The 22,134-nt window shown below is 52.1% G+C and overlaps 1 protein-coding gene across 1 annotated transcript; it reads right to left on the reverse strand.

Annotated features, from left to right (window-relative positions):
• Positions 1 to 576: 576 nt before the first annotated feature.
• LMNA (lamin A/C) lies at positions 577 to 21,871 on the reverse strand. Its single transcript, XM_080915763.1, has 12 exons — positions 21,310 to 21,871; positions 7,956 to 8,112; positions 6,095 to 6,220; positions 5,737 to 5,907; positions 5,422 to 5,547; positions 4,296 to 4,516; positions 3,963 to 4,185; positions 3,437 to 3,544; positions 3,218 to 3,337; positions 2,773 to 2,868; positions 1,766 to 2,032; positions 577 to 1,532 (listed from the first exon to the last, which is right to left on the reverse strand). Exons 1-12 carry the CDS (start codon positions 21,663 to 21,665, stop codon positions 1,506 to 1,508), a joined length of 1,998 nt encoding a protein of 665 aa, XP_080771889.1. The 5' UTR covers positions 21,666 to 21,871; the 3' UTR covers positions 577 to 1,505.
• Between the last annotated feature and the right edge of the window lie 263 nt (positions 21,872 to 22,134).

A 22,134-nucleotide genomic window follows, 5' to 3' on the forward strand; every position in this document is an offset into this window, starting at 1 on the left:
AAGTTTCAGGCAGTCGGGAGCTACTTGATAGGAGGGCTGGGAACCAAACTCAGGTCCTCTTAAGACACTACACGCTCCTAACTTCAATTAGCACTCAACCACTTTTGGCTGAATGCCCAGCTCTTTTACCCAGGAAAGACATATATTTTGTGTTCAAAACAGGGTCTTGTGAATACCAGACTAGCCTCAAACTCACCACGCCTCAGCTTTTTCTTTCTTTCCTGAGAGTATCTCAGCCTACCAAGGCAATCGCAGTATCCAGGGGCCTGGGACTACAGGTACAGCCTTTGCAAGGGAAGCTCTGCCCTCCATCTGACTGTGTTCTCCCATCTGATGCACATGTGGCTGACCCCATTTAGAAGGTGCTGGTACAGTGCTGAGTGGATGAGGGTTCGAAAGGGCACACCCTTTTCACCTGCCATGTGCTGATCTTTATTGAAGCCCTCCTCAGTACCCAACACACACCTTCATAGCCGGGTAGCATCGATATGTAACAAATGTGTGGCGCCTGCGTGTGCATGTGCCCCTGGAAATACACGTGACACCCAACAAAGAGACACCACAGCATCTGGGATGGAAACAACTAGTGTATTGATTTGGGGGGAGAGCAGAGGTGCAGATGGGAAACGGGGTGAAGGGTTCCTTAGTGTTTGCTGTAGCCACCAATCACCACACCTTCAAGTCTTCTCACCAGCCCCAGCAGGTTCTCCCCATCCCTGGGAGCCTTGGTCCTTCACTCTTCCCCTGTTCCACTTAACACTGCCCTCCACTGACAGGACAGAGCCTACCAGGCTCAGGAGCTGGGAAAGGTAGGCTCAAACTGATCTTCCCTTCTCCTTCCCCATCATCGTTCCCATCTCTTGTCTAAATAAAATACAGGGAAAAAAAGCAAGCATGGCAGATTTGCCTCTGGGAATCCACTCGCCCCAGGCTAGGGAAAGGCAGGAAGAGGGTAAGGCAGGCAAGAGGAGCCTCGGCCAAGTGTAGTGAGCCAGGAGGGGCTTGACCTCTCTCAGGCATCCTCTCTGCACCCCATTTCTCTGCAGCTGGCATGGCAGTGGGCCAGCTGTCTGGAGGAGGCTGGTAAAGAGAACTCCATGCCTGCCTCTCAGGCACCATGTCACAGGGTCCTGGGATGAGGGCAAAGCCAAGGCAGCAGGTCAAAAATCTAGACTCTACAAAAGCAGTCCTTTCCCCGGGCTCCCAAGAGAAGCCCTTCGGTTTTAAGGCAGATACAGGGAAAGAAAGGGGAAGGATTTAGGATTGAGATAAAGACTTTTTTTTTTTTTTGGCTTGTGTTTTTCCTTCAGTACAAAACCACTGTAGAAAATAACTTCTCTTAGAAAAAAAAAAAAAAAAAGTAGAAGGGAAAAAAAAAAAACCAAAGGCAGGGGATAAATTTTTCTTTGGCTTCAGATCTGCTCTCATAAGGTGCAGAGCAGATGGCATGTGGTGAAGAGGGAGCAGGTGGCCTCTGCCCCCACCCCTGCCTGGCAGGTCCCAGATTACATGATGCTGCAGTTCTGGGAGCTCTAAGAGAGAAGAGAAGGCAGAGGTGTGAACAGCAGTGGCTGGCCCTTCCTCTCCCTCCCTGACCCCAAAGGGGGTGTGTGTGTCTCCCCAGCCCTCACCCTAACCTTGGTTCAGACAGGAAGGGCAGGGTGCAAGAGGGGCTGCAAGGAAGGGGACCCCACTCCCGTGGGCTGCCCTGCTCTACTGCTTAGTGAGCAGTGACCTGTAGGGCAGAAACAAAGAGGTGACTCACCTGGGTCCGGGGACTGGAGTTGCCCAGGAGGTAGGAGCGGGTGACTAGGTTGTCCCCGAAGCTGCCACCCCCACTGCCCCCCACACTGCGGAAGCTTCGGGTGACTGTGACACTGGAGGCGGAAGAGCCAGAGGAGATGGATCCGCCCACCTGGGCTCCTGAGCCACTGGCTGCCTTGTCAGCAGGCTGCCCACACGTCCCGCACAGTACGGTGCGTGAGCGCAGGTTGTACTCAGCGGGGTCCCCCGAGCTGCTGCAGTGGGAGCCCTGGGAAGGGAGACAAGGCTCAGGAGGGACAGCGAGTTTGGGACTGACTTCTTAGGACCAGCACCTAGGCTCTGGGCTCCTGTAGATTCCTGGCCGCCGTTGGGCAGGAAGGTGACCTCTGTCTGTACCCATCAGAGTGATAGGGACTTGGGCGGCCTGTGGCTGGGAGGAAGGGCATGACGGGGTGGGGGGGTAGGGGGGTAGGGGGGTAGGGGGTGGGCAAGAAGCCTTCGAAAGAAATAAAGTGCTGTGGCTTTGACTCTCTCCTGAATCCTGGACACTTAAGGGACAATCAGGAGAGAGACAGAAGATGGAGAAACTTAATTTGTGAGGGGACAGGAACGAGAGAAAACATTGTTGCAGGGAAATCTGAGGAGAAGCATGCAATAGGGTGGAAGAGGAGACAAGAAAAGCGTGCATGCAGTGGGAGTGAGTGGGGAAGAGAGGCAGGGCTGGGGCCATCTCTGTCCTCCCATCCCCTTCCCAGGAGACAAATCCAGATCTGTGTCCACTGCCACCGTGGGATAGTCCATGGTATCAGAAAGTTCCCACTCCCTTCCTTACCAGACACCTGGGTTCCCTGTTCAAGGTAGAGGGAGGAGAGAGAAGAAAGGCCAGGGCAGCAAGTGGCATTCCAAAACACTCTTTAATGAAAAGACTTTGGCATGGAGGTGGGAAAGCTGCTCTAGGCTGGCAGGGCTACCCCTGTGGGCTGGGCCTCAGCGTCGGCTGCCACTCACACGGTGGTGATGAAGCAGCTCATCTCCATCCTCGTCCTCATCGTCATTGTCCTCAACCATGGTCAATGAACGCACCAGCTTGCGCATGGCCACTTCCTGTGGGGACATAAGCCCAGCCCCATGAGTCAGGGGGTAGGGCTGTGCAGCCTGTCTACCCATAGTAGCCACCTAGAATCATCCCAGGCCTTATATAACCTTGCTCCAGGAAGGACTCAGCTGAGAACTCAGCGCTCTTTAAACTGGAGTCTGCTGTTAACACTCACTGGCTGACTTCCACCCATTATTCTACTGGGGAGACTTGTGGCTTGCTTACTGGGTGGGAACTGGACTCGGGGAAAGTGATCCTAAACCCCAGGCAGGGTCCCTTGGGTTGGAGGTAGCTAGTTCCCATTATGGCCACCAGGGGGAGCCCTGTCCAGCCAGCTACCGGCTACAGCATACTCACTTCTCCATTGGAGTTGATGAGAGCCGTGCGAAGGCTGCTCCCACAGCCCCAGGTGTTCTGTGCCTTCCACACCAAGTCAGTAGGGGGGCTATGGGTGGCCCCGGCTCCTGAAGCCCAGATCTGGGGAGAGATGGTTTAAGAGATGTACTTATTCTTAATGCTCCTGTCCTGAGGCCAACTTTTCCAGAGTCCCAAGTGCCAGCCCGCCCTTCCACTCACCGTCACCACCTGCCCGGCCTTTAGGATGAACTTCGGCGGGAAGCGGTATGTTATCAAAGGATCATCACCATTCTGACGCTTGATCTGCCAGTTGCCCATGGACTGGTCCTGCAAGTAGGGTGGAAGGGAGAGAACAGGGAGCTCAAGCTGGCTCTTGGCTTATCTCACTTAGGAGCTCAGGCAGGCTGGGAGCCGCCGCCTGCGTGGCGTATACCAGTTTCAGCTACTGTGGAGGGTGAGGGGCAGGGGAACAGCTTAACCCCAGGAGATCAAAACCAGCCAGGGCAAGACCCCATGGGGAAAAAAAGCAAAGCACCAGAAGGCAGGCCTCTGGCATTCAAACCTAGACTACTCACTCACTCAAGGGTCATACGGCGCCACACACACCTATATTCATTCCTCTTCCCAACTATTTAAAGATATAAGGACTAGCACACACTTCGGATTCTCAGCCAGGGCCACAGATGCTCCACGAGAACCAAGGGCTCCCAGCCACTGAAAATGAGACCCTGATCCGTAGGCCCACCTCGTTGGACTTGTTGCGCAGCCGCACAAACTTTCCCTCTTCATCTACTTCCTCTACCGCCACACGCCCGCTAGTGCGAGCATGCTGCGAGAAGCTGCTCCGGCTCTCGGAAGACTCCAGCTTGCGCTTTTTGGTCACACTGCCTCCGCCCTGAGACTGGGATGAGTGGGAGGAGGTGCGGCCACGGCTGCGCTGCGAGGTAGGGCTGGGGGACAGGCGCAGCCTGGGAAGGCAGAGACAAGATGCGGGGGGGGGGGGGGGGGGGGGGATATTAGTCGTGGTGGTTGCAGGCCAGGGGCCCCTGATAACGTCTCTAGACCCCTCCTAGTTCACCTCTCCTCCTCGCCCTCCAGCAGCTTTCGATAGGCATGGATCTCCATGTCCAGGGCCAACTTGATGTCCAGCAACTCCTGGTACTCATCTAGCTGCTGCTGCATCCTCGCCCGCATCTCGGCCATCTCTCGCTCTTTTTCAGCCAGCAGGCGCCGGCTAGTATCCCGCTCACGGGCCAGCGAGTCCTCCAGGTCACGCAGCTTTGCCTCCTTGGCTGCCAACTGGGGTGGGAAAAACAAGGTTCTGATGAGCTCCCAAGGACCAGGGCCGATGCCAGTGAAGAGGGAGGGGCACAGTGGAAGGCAGAGGGACACCCGGTATCTGTAGGTTCTCAATAGAGCCGCCGTGGCCTTATCCAGTGACTCTGAAGCCCTTCCTAACATCTGACTGAAACCCCTCATTCCAAGGCTAGGCCCCATTTCCTTTTGTCACAGATAGCACAACCAGCTAAAATAATATCGACAAAGTCACATCTCGCACTGCAGTGTCATGGGAGCTCCCAGATCTGGGAGTTGGGGAGGACGAGAATGTTTAGCATTTTCTATTTTTTAAAAGGATTTTTTAAAGGACATTTATTTATTTATGGTTTTTGAGACATCGGTAGACTTGAACTCTAAAGACCCGTCTGCCTCTGCCTCCATGAAAGGCATGTGCCACCACAGTCTGGCTTCTTTCTTTTTTGAGACAGGGTCTCAAACTTGGTATATGGTTGAGGATGACCTTGGAATCTCTGATCCTTCAGCCTGGGATGAAAGGTATGTACTACCATACAAAGGTTTTCTGTGGTCCTGGGGCTGGAACCCAGGCCTTCCTGCATGATAAGCAAGCACTGAACCAACCAAGCTACGTGCGCGATCCAAGGGATTGTCCACTTCCAAGTGGGGAATGCGGGTAGGTGTGTGACTCATGGAGAAAGCACCTGTCTACCATGCACAAGGGCTCTGATTCAGTCCCCCGCGCTCACAGGACGAACAGGACAAACCCTTCATACCCAGTCAAACAGAGGCTCTGAGGGTCAAGGCAAGCTAAAAGGGAATCCTTTTCCCCCCTGTCTCTCTTCTCAGTGGGTTTCTGCAGTGTCTGCTTAGACCAGTGCCACCGTGGGGGAGGGTAAGCTGGGGATCACCTGCTTCTGGAGCTGGCTGAGCTGGGCCGAGAGGCTGTCAATGCGGATTCGAGACTGCTGGAGTTCCTCATGGGCAGCCCCCACCAGGTTGCTGTTCCTCTCAGCAGACTGCCTGGCGTTATCCAGCTGCAGGAAGCACAGAGTTATTACAGCAGGAACCTGGAGGTGCGGCCGAGGACGGCACCCCCCTGCTGTAGCCTCAGGTCCCGGGCTACTGGATCCCCCACCACCATCCACCCGTCCGTAGGGCACACCGGCATGGTTAGGATAGGCTGCTACAGCAGCACCAGGGAGAGGGTGGGATGAGGCCAGCACCTTGGCAGAGTAGGTTTTTTCCAGCTCCTTCTTATACTGTTCCACCTGGTCCTCATGCTGGGCCCGCAGCTCCTGCAAAGCATCGGCCAGCCGGCTCTCAAACTCTCGCTGCTTCCCGTTATCAATCTCCACAAGCCGGGTCTCGTGCCGGCGTTTGGTCTCACGCAGTTCCTGAAAGTTAAGTGAAGACACATAGAACATCAGAATGGTTCCTCAGACCAGAAGTCCACGCTGCCTGTCTTGCCTTAACCCCACAGGCAGCCCTCGGTTAGTGTGGTATACAGGTGACCCTCCCAGCATGAGCCCCATGTCCAGCTGTCCATAATCAGCTCTCAGACCCCCACAGCATGATGCCTACCTCACTGTAAATGTTCTTCTGGAAGTCAAGTTCCTCCTTCAGGGTCTGTAGTCGGTTCTCAGCATCCACCCGCCTCAGCATCTCATCCTGAAGTTGCTTCTTAGCCTCACCTAGGGCTGCCTCAAGCTGAGAGGAAGAAAGGGAAGTTCATGGAGAGGGTACTCGGGACATGCCAGAGAAGTTGAGTGACGGCTGTCCCCAGGAGAGCAGGCCTAGAGGCAGTGAAGGCCTCCAATGCCCATGAGGGGAAGGATAGTCACATCCTCACAGTCACTACCCAGGGTAGCCGAGGCTTTAAGAAATCAACAGTGGGGCTGGAGAGATGGTTCAGCGGTTAGAGAGAGCACTGACTGCTCTTCCAGAGGTCCTGAGTTCAAATCCCAGCAACCACGTGGAGGCTCACAACCATCTGTAATGGGATCTGATGCCCTCTTCTGGTGTGTCTGAAGACAGCTACAGTGTACTTATATATAATAAATACAAAAAAAAAAAAAAAAAAGACTGAAGTCTTAATTAAGCAGATCCAAAAAATTATTGGAAATATATACTTTTTAATTTACTTATTGTGGTGCTGGAAATTGAACCCAAGGCTCTCCCATATACTAAACAAGTGCTATACCACTGAACTGCATTCCCAATTTCCCCCAGCCCATTTCATATGGTAACCTTGAACTCCTGATTCTCTTAAAATAAATAAACCTTTAAAAAAAGAAAAGAAACCAACAGTGAGGGCCTGTTATATGGCTCAGCAGGTGAGGGTGTTTGCCATTAGACACAGACAACCTAAGCTCTAGAGCCCTAATCCTAGAGCCCACATGGAAGAGGAGAGCACAGGTATCTGCAAGTTGTTCACTGGTCCTAATGTGTGAGGTGGCATGTTGGGGCCCACAAAAGAAAAAAAAAGTGACAAAACAAAAAAATTTAAATTAACAATTAACTCCCCTGTGTAGGATCTCCCTTTCTTGGCACAACACACAAGTTACTATGGAGGAGATCCACATTAGAATGTAGCAGGAACAGGAAGAAGGAAACAGTATGGGGGCAGGGGACAAAGCCTGGGAAGGCCTGGGACTCAAAGGACAGGTCAGTGGAGTCTGGGAAGGGACATTAGTGGCTGCAGGGACAGGTCAGGGACAAGCATCATCCTAAGTTGTCAGGAAGAGTGGTCCTGTTGAAGCTGAAGTGCTGTTGGGGGGTGTGGAGCAGGACCGGAGGCAAGGGCTAGACCAGGAGGAGGAGATACCCTCAACAGCTCTGGAGCATGGTTTCCAGAGGAAGCACCAAGCTAAGGCATTCATCTTGGGCAAGTGCAGGCTGCTCAGTAAGCCTGGAAGAGCTGGAGAGAGAGCTAAGGGAGGGAGGAGAGGAGGGGCCAGCCTTGGCTTTGGAGTCACTAAACTGTGTCCCTAACTTCTTCAGTCCTGCTCCATATTGTGCAGCATGAGAGATCAGAGGAGCAGAGAGGGGGACTTGGGAAGTAATGGACACAGTGTACACAAGGCAGCGCTGACCCACAGCTGGGTATAGGCAGCCATCAGCACTTTGTTATGGCCTCGGCGGACAGGTCTCTGGAGCGGTTGGAGCTGACTAGAGGAGACAGGAGGGGAGGAATCAGTGCTAGGCCGATTCTGATTCTAATCTATTCTTTGGCGGTGCCATTAAATAGAACTGGTTTGTGGGTTGCTTTAAGTTGCTGAGCTGCTCCTTGGTGGCCAAGGAAGGATGAGCAGTGTTCTAGACCAGCGAAGTGATGGTGAACAGGTGAATAGGACTCAATGCCAGGTCGGACCAGACACCTCCCAAGGTCCATTCATCAGGTGGGGTCACTGGGGTCACAGGAGGGCCCCAGACAGTGACTTACCTTGGCTACCTGTCCCCGCAGATCATGGAGCTCGCCTTCCAACGTGCGCTTCTCACTGAGAGCAGTGCTCAGAGCAGCTTCCTTGGAATTGAGAAGCGCCTCCAGGTCCTTGAGCCGGGCTTGTGCAGCCAACAAATCCCCCTCCTTCTTGGTATTGCTAGAAAAGAGAAGAGCAGGTTTCAGGAAGCTCATGTGTCTGGGGTGGAACCGCTCTGCGATCCCTGAAACTGTCAGAAGAGGGCATCCTTACATTAGGTTTGTTGGCATCCACCAGCTTCTGGGGCTGGGTTCTCACCACCCCTAAGATTTCCCAAAAGCCCCTTCTTGCTTCTCTACCCTTCCCATGACTCAGGGCCCAGGAACGTGCCTGGGGCCAATGGCGAAGCTAGATCAGATGATATGAATGCCTGGCTCTCTTTGCCTCCTATTCTCTCTAAAATAGACAGGGCACCTTTGTCTCCCATCCCTTCCCACACAGGGCCTTAACCTTTTCCTCCCCCTGGACTCCACCCGTTTGTTTCCCCATTCAGCTTGCTTCCCTCTTGAAGCAATGAGTGTCTTAGCCACACACACGTCCCAAGCCTTCGCCCCCCCCTCCAGTTGGAGTTTCAAATTAGTCTAATCTGTTCTGCCCATGTGGGACTTTGGGGGGAAAAAGTCTCCCTAGGGAAACGGGGAAGAGGATAAGGAAAGCATATGAGACCTTTCCCTTGGGATTTAGTCTTAAGACCTCTGAACTCCACATAGCTGAGGGATCCTCCCTCAGGTCCCTGACAGTAGGCTAAGCTCTCCCTACTGCTGGGCTTTCTGGCATCCGTTCCAGATGTCTATCCCAGGATTCCAGATCCGTGGGGTTCCAGTCTGGAGCCACACCCTATCCCTAGCTCCTCAAAGTAGACAAAGCTATTCAGTAAGTCTCTACCACTGGGGAATGCTTCAGCCTCCCCCACATTTCTGATTCTTTCTGCTAATGAACTGGAGTAGCAGAGAAATCCTCATTTCCTGAAAATCTCTGGAAAGCCTGAGAACTTTCCAGACAAAACCCCTTCATGAGAACTGGGGGTGGGGGGGAGCAGGAAACCCTGGGAGGGGGAAAGGGGGAGCAGTAGATTCTGGGAGAGGGTAAAGGGGAACAGTAGACCCTGGTACTAGTAACCACCTGCAGAATTATCTGTTCTCATCAGGAGTCCACCACAGCAAACGAGAAACTAAGGGCTGAGGGGATGGTTCTGGGTAAGGAACTTCCACATAAGCATGAGGAACTGAGTTTGGGTCCTCAGCCACAGAAAGCTGGGTAGGGTAACGCCTGTGTAAGCCCAGCATTTCTAAGGTGAGATAGGAGCTCAAGAGAACATCCCCAGGGGTTTGCAGCTCGATTACCCTGGCTGTACAGTTGCAAACAAGAAACCGTGTTTCAAGCTAAGTGAAGGGTAAAAGACCAACAGGGGAGGCTGTCCTCCGACCTCTGCCTCTAGTAGACCAGCACTCGAATGTGTGCATGCACATGATACATCCCAAAATTAAAAGGGACACAAGATGGGCAAGAAAAGCAAGGGGACCCACTTAGCGAGAGCAGCCCTGTCAACATTTTTCTCTTGCCACAAAATCTCTAAGCCGTAATAGATAGGCCTAGCGATTGGCCCTGCAGAAGCAGAGAAAAGGCTAGACTTGGGGAAGCTAAGGGGATAGGAGACACTTAGGAGGTTTCAGGAAGACATGTCCTCCACCTAGGTTCTGCTGGACTGGGAGGAACAGAGGGTCAGGGAAGAAGAGGCTGTTCCCGAGATGCTCCCTCCATACCTCAAAACAAACAATTTAATGCAATGGTGTCTTTCTCCTACAGAGGCCCTCCCAGAACCAGAGACTATTTCTCCTCCTCCATCTTAGCACGAAAAGCTAAAAATAAAGTCAAAACCCAGCTTAGGTTTTGGCTGCCATCCGGCCCAGCCCTGGCTAGAAGCACTGCCCCAACTTTCCATGACTTCAGAACTTTTCCGAAGCTGAGACAGCTGCAGGGGAGGAAAGAAAATGAAGAAAAAAACACGGGTGCAGCAAGTTGCAGAGACCGAAGCTGAGCTCCTTGGGCTGCATCCAAGGCTGGCAGCGGCTTCCCAGAGGGGGCCTCTCCATCCTGAAGGCCAACTGGCTGGGGTGCTGCTGGTGATGTGGGGGAGTCCTTCAGCCTCCCCTTTTTACAGATGAGGAAACTGAGGTGCAGAAGAGGATATGTGGCCAACATCAACCATGACAAACAGCCGCAGGGGCAGTGTTCTGGTGCCTTCCTATACTCCCCTACCCCCACCCACCACTGCCCTCCAAAGCCTTGGGTACAGAGAGACTGCAGAAATAAGCCAGGAGCAGGAGGAGTGGATCCCCTTCAACAAATCCATTCCTGACTGAGCTGAGGATGCTGTCTCAAGGATACTTCCTAGCCCTGAGTCTGTGGGCACTGGAGGTGGAATTCCCAGGGTTCCCCTTGTCCTTGGCTGTACTGGGATGTGGTGCAAACGGGGCTGGGTTTTTATGATCATCTAGTCACGTGTCATATAACAACGAAGTTGCATTGTGACAAGTTATTAACTAGTGTCATCATCACGCAAACATCACACACAGGGTGGTCACACAAGATGGCAGAAGTTTTGGGGACCCTCATTGTATATGGCTCGCCTCTGACAAAAACACTGTTATGTGGGACATGACTGTAACGGCAAATACTTCTCATGAGCTTATATGCCAGGCACTACTGGATGACAGCATTAACTGTCCTCAGAGATGGATGCTATTACCAGTGTGATAGAGAGAAGGTGGGTGGGGAGAGCTCCAGCCAGGGCCCTGCAGAAAGCAGAGCTTTCTGTAACCAGTTCAGTACACTGTACCTTCAGTGAGATCCAGGGGGCTGTCCCTCCATTCCTCAGGTCTCTTCCAGCGCTTTATGCTTTCTTTACCCAGCAGGAAGAGACTCCATTAAGGACAGAGATACACCCTGAAGCTGAGGGAAACCTCAAGCTCACATTATAAAGGAAGAACTTGCGGTTTCTTAGTCAGGCATGGGGAGCTCCATCTAGGGGGAACAAGCCACTATCACCCATGGGCTCATGACTCAGACCTTGGGAGCTCTGTAGACAGAGCCACAAGCTCGCCCTAAGAAATAGGGAGGGGAGCCTCCTTTCCCTTTCTCTTCTTCAAGGCATGGTTTCTCTATATAGCCCTGGCTGTCCCGGAACATTGTAGACCAGGCTGGCCTCTAATTCAGAGTCTGCCTCAGCCTCCCGAGTGCTGGGATTAAAGGTGTGCACCACCAAGCCTAAAAAAAAATTTTTTTTAACAACAAAAAATTTTAAAAGCATGCTTTAAATGTGGTATGGTGATATACAACTTTAGTCTCAGCACTTGGGAAGCAGAAGCAGGTATATCTCAGGAAGTTCAAGGCTAGCCTGATCTACATAGGTAGTTACAGGCCAGCAAGGACTACATAGTGAAATACAATTCTTTAAAAAGAACACATTTTGTGTATAGCAATGCAAGTTACATGTTTAACTACAAATTTTCATATCACTTAAAACAAATTTTTTAAAATAAGAATTTTTGAGTTAAATTCTCTATCAAACACCGTTTCCTTCCTAGGAGAGGAAGACCTCAGCCTGGACATGAAGAAACCGGACAGGCCTAGGCGGCTGTGTCTGTATAGAGGTGTGGTCCAGTTCCAGCCCACTGGGCGTGGTAGTGGGAAAGCTGGATTTGTGCTGGGTTGGTATGGAGGACTGGGTGGGGCAGACCAGGGGAGCTGGAAAGGGCTAGGAACCGGGGCTCCTCCTGTGACTCATGTTTAGAACCACAATACCAGGGCAGGGGGCGGGAAGTCGTCCAGTGCTCTCTGGGGGCGGTGAGACCCTGCCTGTCTATACCCTGTTCCAGGCCTGGTGCCATGCTCTGCGTGAGCAAAAGAGTGGTTGCAACCCCAGTGCCTCCAGGGGCCATAGGCAAGAAGGGTTGGGTATCCGGTTTAACTCATCCCAGTTGGAGCAATCCTGGCTCCAGGAGGGGCGTGGGGGAGGGGAGCAGAGCAGCCAGGAACGAGGTAAGTGAGAAGCCGCCGTGGGTGAGGGGTGGGGGGCAAGGCCGGGGTCCCGGGGCTGCTTTAGGGAAGAATGGCAGCAGTGGCAGAAGGGCTGGATGGGCACAGGGCCAGGCGCTGACCCGCCCACTGAGTCATCCTCCTCAGCCACCTCAGACGCCAGATATGGAAGCCGCCGCGCGGCCTGTTTGGCCTGGTTGCTGGGAGCAACAGCCCAAGCCCGGAGGGAGTGGCCTGCATTTCCTCCCCTGTCCTGGGGGAGGGACGGGCGGCCCAGACTCTACACGGGGCTAAAAATAAGGAGCGGGAGGGAATGACAGACCGGCCCGCGCCCAGCCCACCCCGCCGCCAGCCTCACCGGCCCTCAGCGTTCCCCATGGCTGGGCCAGAACAAGCAAGGCCTCGCGCCTTCCGGAAAGGTCCGGTGACCCCTGTGGCTGGGCAGGGTGCTGAGGTGCTGCTCCCAGGCCCTCCTGGGACCCTATACCTTGCTAACTTCCGGTCCTACCCTGCCCAAGCTGCTGCTCAACCTAGACCCATATTGGCTTATTTATTTTTATTCGTGACAAGCTCTCAGGTATCCTTGGGTGCCTCGAATTTGCTAAGTAGTCAAGGATGACCTTAAAGTGGGTGGCTGGGGGAGCACCCTCATAGAAGCAGAGGGAGGGGGGATGGGATAGAGGGTTTATAGAGGAGAAACCGGGAAAGGGGGTAACATTTGAAATGTAAATAAAATATATCCAATTAAAAAAAAGAAAGAAAGAAAGAAAAAGACCTTAAACTTCTGATCGTCCTGCCTCTACCTTCCAGTGTGGTTTATGGCATGCTGGGATCAAACCCAAACCCCGAAGTTCCTAAATGCTAGGCACGCTACATTCCCAGACCCTGTTTTTCCATTAACAGTGCAGTTTCCTTTATCTTAATTATGTAGACATGAATGATGCATACACTGCATATTACATACAGAAAACTTTCTGTATCTGGCCTACGACAGCAACCCCGCCCGTTCTCCACACCTTCACTGAGCTCCACCTCAGCCCAGGTTTTTACCTGTGGGATCTTTGGGTTTTTCTATATGTCCCCTTAATACCTTAAAGTTCAAGTGTTCAGGGCTTCTAGACTAACCTTTGGATTAATTTCTGTACTTTCTTTTACAGGTGTAGGCAGGAAAGCGTACAGAAGGCCAGGTCCAGACATTAAAAACTTACTTCAAACAGATAGGGACAAAGCAAAGAAAATGACATGGGGGCTGGGGTGTAATTTTTTGGGTCCAACTCCCAATATGAAAAGAGAAAGGAGGAGAGGGCTCGGGGTGTGAGGAAGGAGAAAGAGAAGGAAATGTTAGGAGGCAAATGGGCTAGAGACAGCAATGGAGACCCCATCAAAATGACAAAGGCCTAAGGAATACACCACCCTTGACTACCTCCAAATACTACCCCAGCTCTGGGCTCTGCAGCTCTCCACAATAACCACTGACTACTACTTGGTTTCTTGGCTGGTCTGTGGGTCCCTGACCACTTTCAAATTCTGGCAGGATGTGGCCGGCCCCACTCTGGCGTGCTAAGGAAGGAAGTGAGCAAGGCAGGTAGCCTTCCCCAAAACCTGTCCTATGAAACTCTGGATGGCTAATCATTTGAAAACCACAAGGTTAAGGCTGGGAGGTGGTGGCACAAGTCCCAGCACTTGGAAGGCAGAAGCAGGAGATTTGTGAGTTCAAGGCCAGTCTGGTCTATAGAGTGAGGTCCAGGATAACCAGGGCTACATGGAGAAATCCTGTCTTGAATAAAACAAAAAGAAAAAATACAGAAAACACACAGTAAGCATCACAGTATGGAACACCTCAGGCTTCCTGACGCAGGCACATGTGCCGGTGGTTGGCAAAGCTCAGCTTCCTTAAGCCTCTCAGACTACAGAACAAGGCCTGGAACCTAATGGGATCTGAGGCCTCAGATCTACTTCCAGAGCAGCCAGGATCTCCGTTGCCTTTCCCCCAAACAAAGGCAAGTCTTCATTCCAGGATGAGGGAGAGTCTGGTTGGGTTCTGGTGCCCAGAGCAGGATAGGAGGCCTGTTGACATGTTCAGACACCACTCTAGCAGAGAGGCACTGGGTCTGGCAAGGGGCCAGGCCTGAGTCACAGCTGCTGGGTGTATCAACGTGGCATTGTACAAAAGAGAAGCCTGGAGCCAGAGGCCAGAGCCCAGGGGTCCTAGATAACCAGGACCAACTTCTCCCCGCTCCTGCCTTCTTTTCAGTCTCCTGCTGAACTCCACTTCTCTTTCTAGCCTGCTATTCTAGAAGCCAAGCTTTTATTGTCACTAGATGTCAGGGTAGGGCCTCAGGACAGATAAAAGACTGAATCAGGAAGGCGCCTAAGAAGGTAGAATGACCCGAGGGATTCCTCAGAAAGTGTTACTCAGCAGTGACTTCTTGGGACTTATTAGCCACCCTCTATCTGGTAGCACACACTTATTAACCCTGCCTGTCCCAGGAGGGAGTCTGAGCCACACCCCAAGTCAGGAGAGGAAGCTGAGGAAAGCTTTGAACTTCTGGTCTGGCTGCACTTTGGGCTAAACTTGAAAAATGCAACAGGTCCTCCCAGCTGGCAGAGGTGGTAGTCATGGAGCTTCTGCAGGAAGAAAGGGAGCCTTTCCATTGCCAAAAGCTTTCTCACCCTTGGCCACTATGTCCCGAAGCCCTACCCCTTAAAAAGAGGACATCTAGCTCTCTCAGGTAGCCCTAAAGAGGTTCTGTGTCCCCCACCAAATACTGAGGTTCTTATTGCTGTGCCTTGATGTAAGGAAAGCCCACCTCAGCAGCATCTTCACAGACTAGACAAGCTCTGGGTCTCCAGTCCACTCTGAACCCTGCTCGCCATCCATGACTCAGCTCCCATTTCCGGACCTAGGATCCCAGCCTGAATTATTCCCTGCTTCAGCAGGCAGGAGTCTGGCTTCCTCTCCTCTAACTAGACAATAAGGTAGGGAGATCCTCTTCCCAGATATTGTCCCTTTTCCTAAGGGATTGTAAGGGCCAGGACTCACAGCGCATTGGCTGTGTGAGCCACTGTGAGCGGCAGATGAGAAGGTAAGGTCACTGTGCACCACCACCCACTAGTTTCTGGCATGTGATATCTGACCCTGGCAGTTGGAGAGCTCAGTCCTGTCTTTCCCAGGAGCCTCCCTTCCAGTCCTGAAACTGGTCAGTCAGTGCCACAGACAGACTATCCTGCCACACCATAGGGCCCTTTCTATTATCCTGAAGGTAGGTAGACACTGAAATGTACTTTATTTTCCCAACAGCAGGGAAAACAAAGCCTACGCCAAGACAGTAGTGTCATAATAATTAACCAACTCCAGCAAGCTCTTTCCGAGAAGCAGGAGGGAAACTAGTGGTTTTAATCCCACTGCTGTGGGAGATAGTTCTATAAACAAACTGCACTGGCCATTAACTACACTCCAGTCCATTGTACTTCGTTTTATCACCTCTCGTGTGGTATTTAGAGGACTTTTCCTCCTTTTATGGGTCACTGTATTGCTTGAAACTCAAGGTGCAGATCTGTTCTAACTCCCTTTCTTTGACTGTTTGTTAGGGAAATAAAGGGAGAGGGTTGATTAATTCAAGGTCACACAGCAATTTAGGGACTAGGGTGAACCTAGAGAAAGGGACACTGAGGGCCACAGCTGTTTTAACTAGGACCCAATACTATCTGTAATTTTGTTAGTACAACATCTTACTGAGAAAGAACAGGTCTTATAATCTCTGCAGCGTCTCCATGTATGCTGGAGCTGAACTGGGTCACCTTCAGTACATTCACCGGAACCAAGGAAGGGAAGATAGAAGAAACTCTTCCTAGTGTCTGGACCTCCAGACAGTCTCATGGCTGTTAGAGCTGGGCAGGGCTGGGAGGCTGTGGGTGTAAGGAGAGCAGAGGGCACAGCTGTAGGTGAAGGCTGAAGGCGGCCTCCCAGCTGCCCCCCCAGCTGGCCCTGGCTCCAGACTTGACAATGAGCTACTGAGTGGCATGCAGGAGTGTCACTGACCACTTGAGTCTAGGGGAAGGCAGTAGGGGGACCCTAGTGGGGAATGGCTTTTCTGTGTCCCTTGGGCTCCTTAAGCACTTTTATTCCCCCTCCCCCGGGTGTAACTGCGCCAGCTTCGTTTCTTCTATTAGGAACGTGGATGGGATCACCTAAGGCCTGGTTCTCTTGAAGACCCTGTCTCTGTCGATGTAACAGTTCTGCCCAAGGGCACGGTCTCCTTCCAATCCAGGCAGCTGATTCCTACTGAAGGCACAATCACCACACTCCCAAAGTTACTGTTTAATGATGTATATATAGCCTAGCAGGGTTCTGGGTCTTTCCAGGTACAGATGGAGGAAATGTGTCATTGGCCTCAGAGCAGAATCTCTATGCAGCAGAAATGAACCTTGGCTAGATTTCCAACCTGTCTTTTATGCTAGAGAACGTTTGATAGAGTAGGCACCGAAAGTCAGAAGCTCATATCCTAACCTTTAACCCCGCAGGGGGTGGGACAAACCTCTGCTTTCTGCTGCCTGTGCTGTTCCTGTGATTACTTCAGCCTGCAGCCCCCTGCTTCTCTGCACTGGAGTCACAGAAGCCTGCCAATGCAGGGGACATTGAGCATGAAGGTCTTGTGGGCAAGGGTGGGGGTGGGGTTGGGATGGTTCTGCATTGTGGGTCAGGAATCATCCCCACTTCTGACCAGCCTCACTCCAACAGTTCCTCTGATCACACTCTGGGTCTTCAAATAGCGAGGACTAGCCTGGAATTCATCATGCTCCTGCCTCAGCATCTCAAGCTCTGGGAAGGACAAGCTTGTGTTGCTGAACCTAACTAGCACTAGAGACTGAACATAGCTTTGGCCTGATCATATTAGGGAAGTGCTCTACAACTGAACCTTAGTACAACCCAATATACTAGTGTGTGTATGAGTCTGTGTGTGTGAGTGTGTGTGTCTATGTGTCTGTGTGTGTCTCTGTGTGTATGTGCCTGTCTATGTGTGTGTGTGTCTGTTGTGTGTATCTCTCTGTGTCTCTGGGTGTGCCTTTTGTGTGTATCTCTTTGTGTCTCTGGGTGTGTGGGTGTGTCTGTGTCTCTCTGTGTGTGTGGTGACAGGCAGGCACTGTGCCAGAGCCACGACATAGCCCTTTTTGCCATTCTAATTTCTTATGTACAATGCCTGTTTTGAACCCTGATTCCAGATTCCACCAGTCTCTCTTTTTTTTTAATAAAAGCTTTCAAAATGTGTATGTGTGTATGTGTTCATGTGTGTCTGTGTGTGTGTGTATGTGTTCATGTGTGTGTGTGTCTGTGTGTGGTGTGTGTATGTGTTCGTGTGTGTGTGTGTGTGTGTGTGTGTGTGTGTGTGTGTGTGTGTAAAATGTATTGCATGATCGACTGCAGACCTGTGGAAACCAAAAAGTATCAGATCCCCTGGAGCTGAAATCACAGGCAGTTTTAAGTTGCCCAAGAGTGCTGAAAAACTGAACTCTAAGTGCTCATAACTCCTGGACCATCTCTCTAGTACTAATTATCTGTTTGTAAAAGTGTAGGGGATGGGGCTGAAAAAAATGGCTCAGTGGTTAAGAGCACTGACTGTTTGTTCTTCTAGAGGTCCTGAGTTCAAATCTCAGCAACCACATGGTGGCTCACAATCATCTTTAATGAGATCTGATGCTCTCTTCTAGTGTGTCTGAAGACAACTACAGTGTAGTTATATATAATAAATAAATAAACCGTAAAAAAAGTGTAGGGGATGGAGTGGGCAACAGTGCTAGCGCACACCTTTTATCCCAGCACTCGGGAGGCAGAGGTAAGCAGTTCTCTGAGTTGGAGGCCAGCCTAGTCTACAGAGTGAGTTCCAGAACAGCTAAGGTTACACAGAAAAGCCCAGTCTAAAAATAAATAAATATATAGGGGATGGCCTGGCATGGGAGCACATGTCTTTACTACAACCACCCCAAATCACAGGCAGGCAGATATTTGAGGCCAGCCTAATGTACATAGTGGGTTCCAGGCCAACCAGGGCTACAAAACAAGACCCTGTTTCCAATAAAAAAATAAAAAAAAGTTGGGGTGAGTGCCGGAAAAGATGGCTAAGTGGTTCAGAGCACTTGTTCTTGCACAGGTCGCGGGTTCAGTCTCCAGCACCCTCATGGTGGTTCACAGTCATCCACCTTCAGTTTCAGGGGATCTGATGCCACCTTCTGACCTCCACAGGTACTAGGCATGCATGGAGTAAACATACATAAATGCAGGTAAAATACTTATACACATAAAAATGTTAAAAATCTGGAAAAACAAAAAGATAGTTTATGGAGGGCTAGCAAGATGACTCAGTGAGTAAAGCACTCGCCACCAAACCTGACAAGCTGAGTTCCACCCCTAGGGCCTGTGTTGCGGAAGGAGAGAACCACCTCCTTCCTACACATTGCCCTATGACCTCCATTTGTGTCATTCCTCACAGAGAAGCAAGAATACTGAGTAACTCCACAAGGGATCAGGGAGCTGGGTAGAAACTACAGATTCCTTTGATTTTGCTTTGCTTGAGATGAAGTTGCACTAGATAGTCTGGACTAACTTCGTAGGCTAGGCTAGCCTAACCCAAACTTTTGGTGATCCTCCTGCCTCTGCCTCCTTCGGGCTAGAATTCCTATCAGAGGTTCCAAGAAAGGAGGCAAGGGACTATCAAGGTTTTGTGGGTAAGAGTGCTCTCTGCCAAGCCTGATGACATAAATTCAATCCCTAATCCCCATATTAGGTAAGAGAGGACCAAATTTCCCAAGTTATGTTCTGCCGTGAACACTGCGGCACATGTGCGTGTACTCACACACACACACTTACATATAAACCTAAAGATGGGGTAGGCAGGAAAGGGACTGCAGAATGCTGTAGAGACAGGACAGCAGTTACGACTATCCAGGCTCGTAGCCTTTCCTCTCAGACATCTGTGGTCTCCTGTTGTCTCTTAAAAAGCCACCAGGGTAGGAGGGGTGGCTTCTGAGTCATCCATGCAGCTGTCTAGCCTGGAGTCAGGCATACCCAGTCCTAAGCCTGGGGTGAGCCTTCCCCTTGCTTCCCACTGCCCCCTTCTCCCAGCTTAGATATCTAAACCTCTGGAGGAGAGGGGGAAGGGGGAAGGAGAGAGTTGTTTTGTTCTCCCTCTCCCCTGCCTCCTCCTTGGAACTTACAAATCCAGCTTGAAGAGGCCTGTAGGTGTGGTCGAGAGACCCAAGTTGTGCCAAAGACTGTCACAGGGTCTCACAGTTATGTCTAACTCCAAGCCTGACCCTGAACTCTGAGCTCGAATTAAACATTAAACTGGTCACTTTTCCACACCCCTGGGCCCTGGTGGGAGGGACTGGACAATGCCTCTCATCCTCCCCAGACTTCACTTTGGCCATTTCTCCACCTCAGCCTGAGCTCAGCAGCCGTAAGGGCAGCAGCTGTAGGTCCTTCATGGTGGACATAGAAGGGTAGACACCTATCTAAGTTCCCTTTGCCTCCACTCCGCCAGTACGGACCTAGGTGTGTATACCCACCTCCCTTCCCGGAAGTCCAGCCTCCTCAGTTAGGATCAGTGGAGAATAGAGGCAGGTGGCTAAATATAAAAAGTCCACACATCACCCGGCCCCTACCCATGTGTACACACCACCTGGTGTCCCAGGCCTGGACAGCTGTACTGGGGGCAGAAGACAGAGTCTTGGCTAGATGCACAAGAAGCTATAGATTCCACTGGCCCTGTCCCCAGATCTACAAGTCCTGCACCAAGATCTGCAAGAGCTTTGGTGGCTGACCTAACTAGTTTAGATCACTAATAGTTAACTCACTGGGACTCCTACAACTTGCCTCATGTATTTATTGATAAGGTATTCATATCCCTAGTTAAAAAAAAAAAAAAAGACAGGTAATTTCTATTAGCAGAAAGAAAGGCTGGACCCATCTGTGAACAAGACCTCCGCTCACATTTGAGGCAATGGGCTTGCCATACTCACTACCTAGGGCTAGGATATGGTAAGGAATAGAATGTCCAACCACGGATACACAGTGGGTTTTCTTAGAAGATAATGCAAAAAGGAAAAAAGAGGAAGGGAAGTCAAAGCTACCAGCCCCTTTGGTATCTGTACACATGTCCAATGCTCTTTGGCTTGGGTCTACACCATGGAAAAAAAGACCAGGGACAGAGTCAAATGGGAGTCCTGGGAGCAAGGGCCCAAACTTCTAGGCGTTGGAAAGCAGGGCGGGGGGGGGGGGGGTAGAAAGAAGGTGGAGTCAAGTAGGGTGGGGCAGGGTGGGGCAGGGATGGGTGAGGTGGGAGTGGCCTGAAGCTCCCTAACGGCTGGATTTCAAAAATGTCATTGTATTCCAGCGGTTTAATAAGATCAAGACATCAACAGTTTTGAGGATGGGCCAGAGTGAAGTCTGGCTTAGCTAGGAACGAGAGAGTGGTTCACTGGCTGAGGAAGGACAGGACAGAGCTTCCAAACCTTTAAGTCACCAAACAGAGAGGGCCAGGATTGAGGTGCTCCAGACCCAGGCATAACACAATCTCCAGAGCCATTAGCTTCTGTGCCCAGTCTCCCTCCCCACCCTCCCTGCATTCCTAGCCCAGGCAGGCCAAGGGCTGTGGGATCTGCGGGGGAGCAGATCTTCTAGAGTGCTTCTGGTGGGCCTGAGAGTCTAGGAAAAGGTCCCAGACATTCCCAGCTCCTAGAAAGAACCAGGACGAAGCCATGCTTACACAGCCATGGGAGAAAGGGGCTATGCAGCCTTGGTGACCCCTCTACAGTACCACTGACATTCCACTGGACAAATGTCACTGTGAGGGCTATGTTTTAGTGGACATCATGTGTTCAGAGCCACGTTGGGCAAAAAGTGGCAAAGTGCCAAACGTACCAAGAAAGTTCTAATAAAACCCTTTCACCCATTCTGCTCTGTCCCGGGCGGCGTTCGGGAGTTCCAAGACCTGGTAGAGCCTGTTCTGCCTTCCTCAAGCCCATCCCCCAGGCTCCGAATGGCTGTAAAATCCCACCTTGACAGAGCGAGGCCCTGTCGCCAACGCTACTTGGTCTCAATGCCCTCACCACTCCTTATATCCCCCACCCTCTCCCAGAGACCCTCTCCCTGCTGTGTCCTGTCATGACTATTACCCTTGGCACTGCCAGTCACCCGCGGGAGGCAGTTCCGGGGAGGGAGGGGACTAGATGGCCAGTTACAGGCGACTGCTGCCTCCCTGGTGCCGGCTGGGCCTCACTCACCGTGCCTTCAGCTCCTTGAATTCTTCACGCACTTTGCTCAGCTCCAGCTGGAGGCGGGCGCGCTCCTTGGCCACAGAGTCGAGGGTCTTGCGGGCATCCCCCAGCTCGGCCTCGTAGGCCGCCTTGATGCCGGACACCTCTCGACTGACCACCTCTTCGGACTCAGTGATGCGGAGGCGCAGCCCGGCGTTCTCCGTCTCCAGGGAGCGCACACGATCAATGTACACGGCCAGGCGGTCATTGAGCTCCTGCAGGTCCTCCTTCTCCTGCAGCCGTGTGATCCGAGTGGGCGACAGCGGGGTCGAGCTGGCCTGCGCCCCACTGCGGGTGGCGCGCCGCTGAGACGGGGTCTCCATGGCCGGCAGGGTGGCAGTGCTGCCCGCTGGGCAGGGGTCCCGAGAAGGGCGCGGGACTCGGACAGAAGGACAGAGGTTGCTCGGGGGGGACAGCGAGCCGGCGAAGCTCGCTCCTGGCAGGCGTGGAGATCTGGGCTGGGCGCTGGCGCACCTCGGGATCTGGGTTGGCTGGTGATGAGGCTGAGGCAGCGTTCCCGCGAACACTGAGTCACTGACAGCCGGGCAGAAGCTCTAATAGGCCCTCCTCTACAGGGGGTGGATCCATTGCTCTTAAAGGAGCCGTCCTATACCCAAAGGGGCGGGGGCAGGTATGGCGAGGAGGAGCCCAGCATGCCAACCCTCACTCTGCAGAACACCCCTTTCTGGCCTGGGGCTTCACAGTGTTGGTTCCTGCCTACCCGACTTTGGCCTTCTGGGGTAAAGGCCAGAGCCAAGGAATGAGAGTGGGTGGGCAAAGGGTAGTGGTGAG

This window comes from Micromys minutus (assembly GCF_963924665.1).
Source record: "Micromys minutus genome assembly, chromosome: 4".
Lineage (NCBI taxonomy): Eukaryota > Metazoa > Chordata > Mammalia > Rodentia > Muridae > Micromys > Micromys minutus.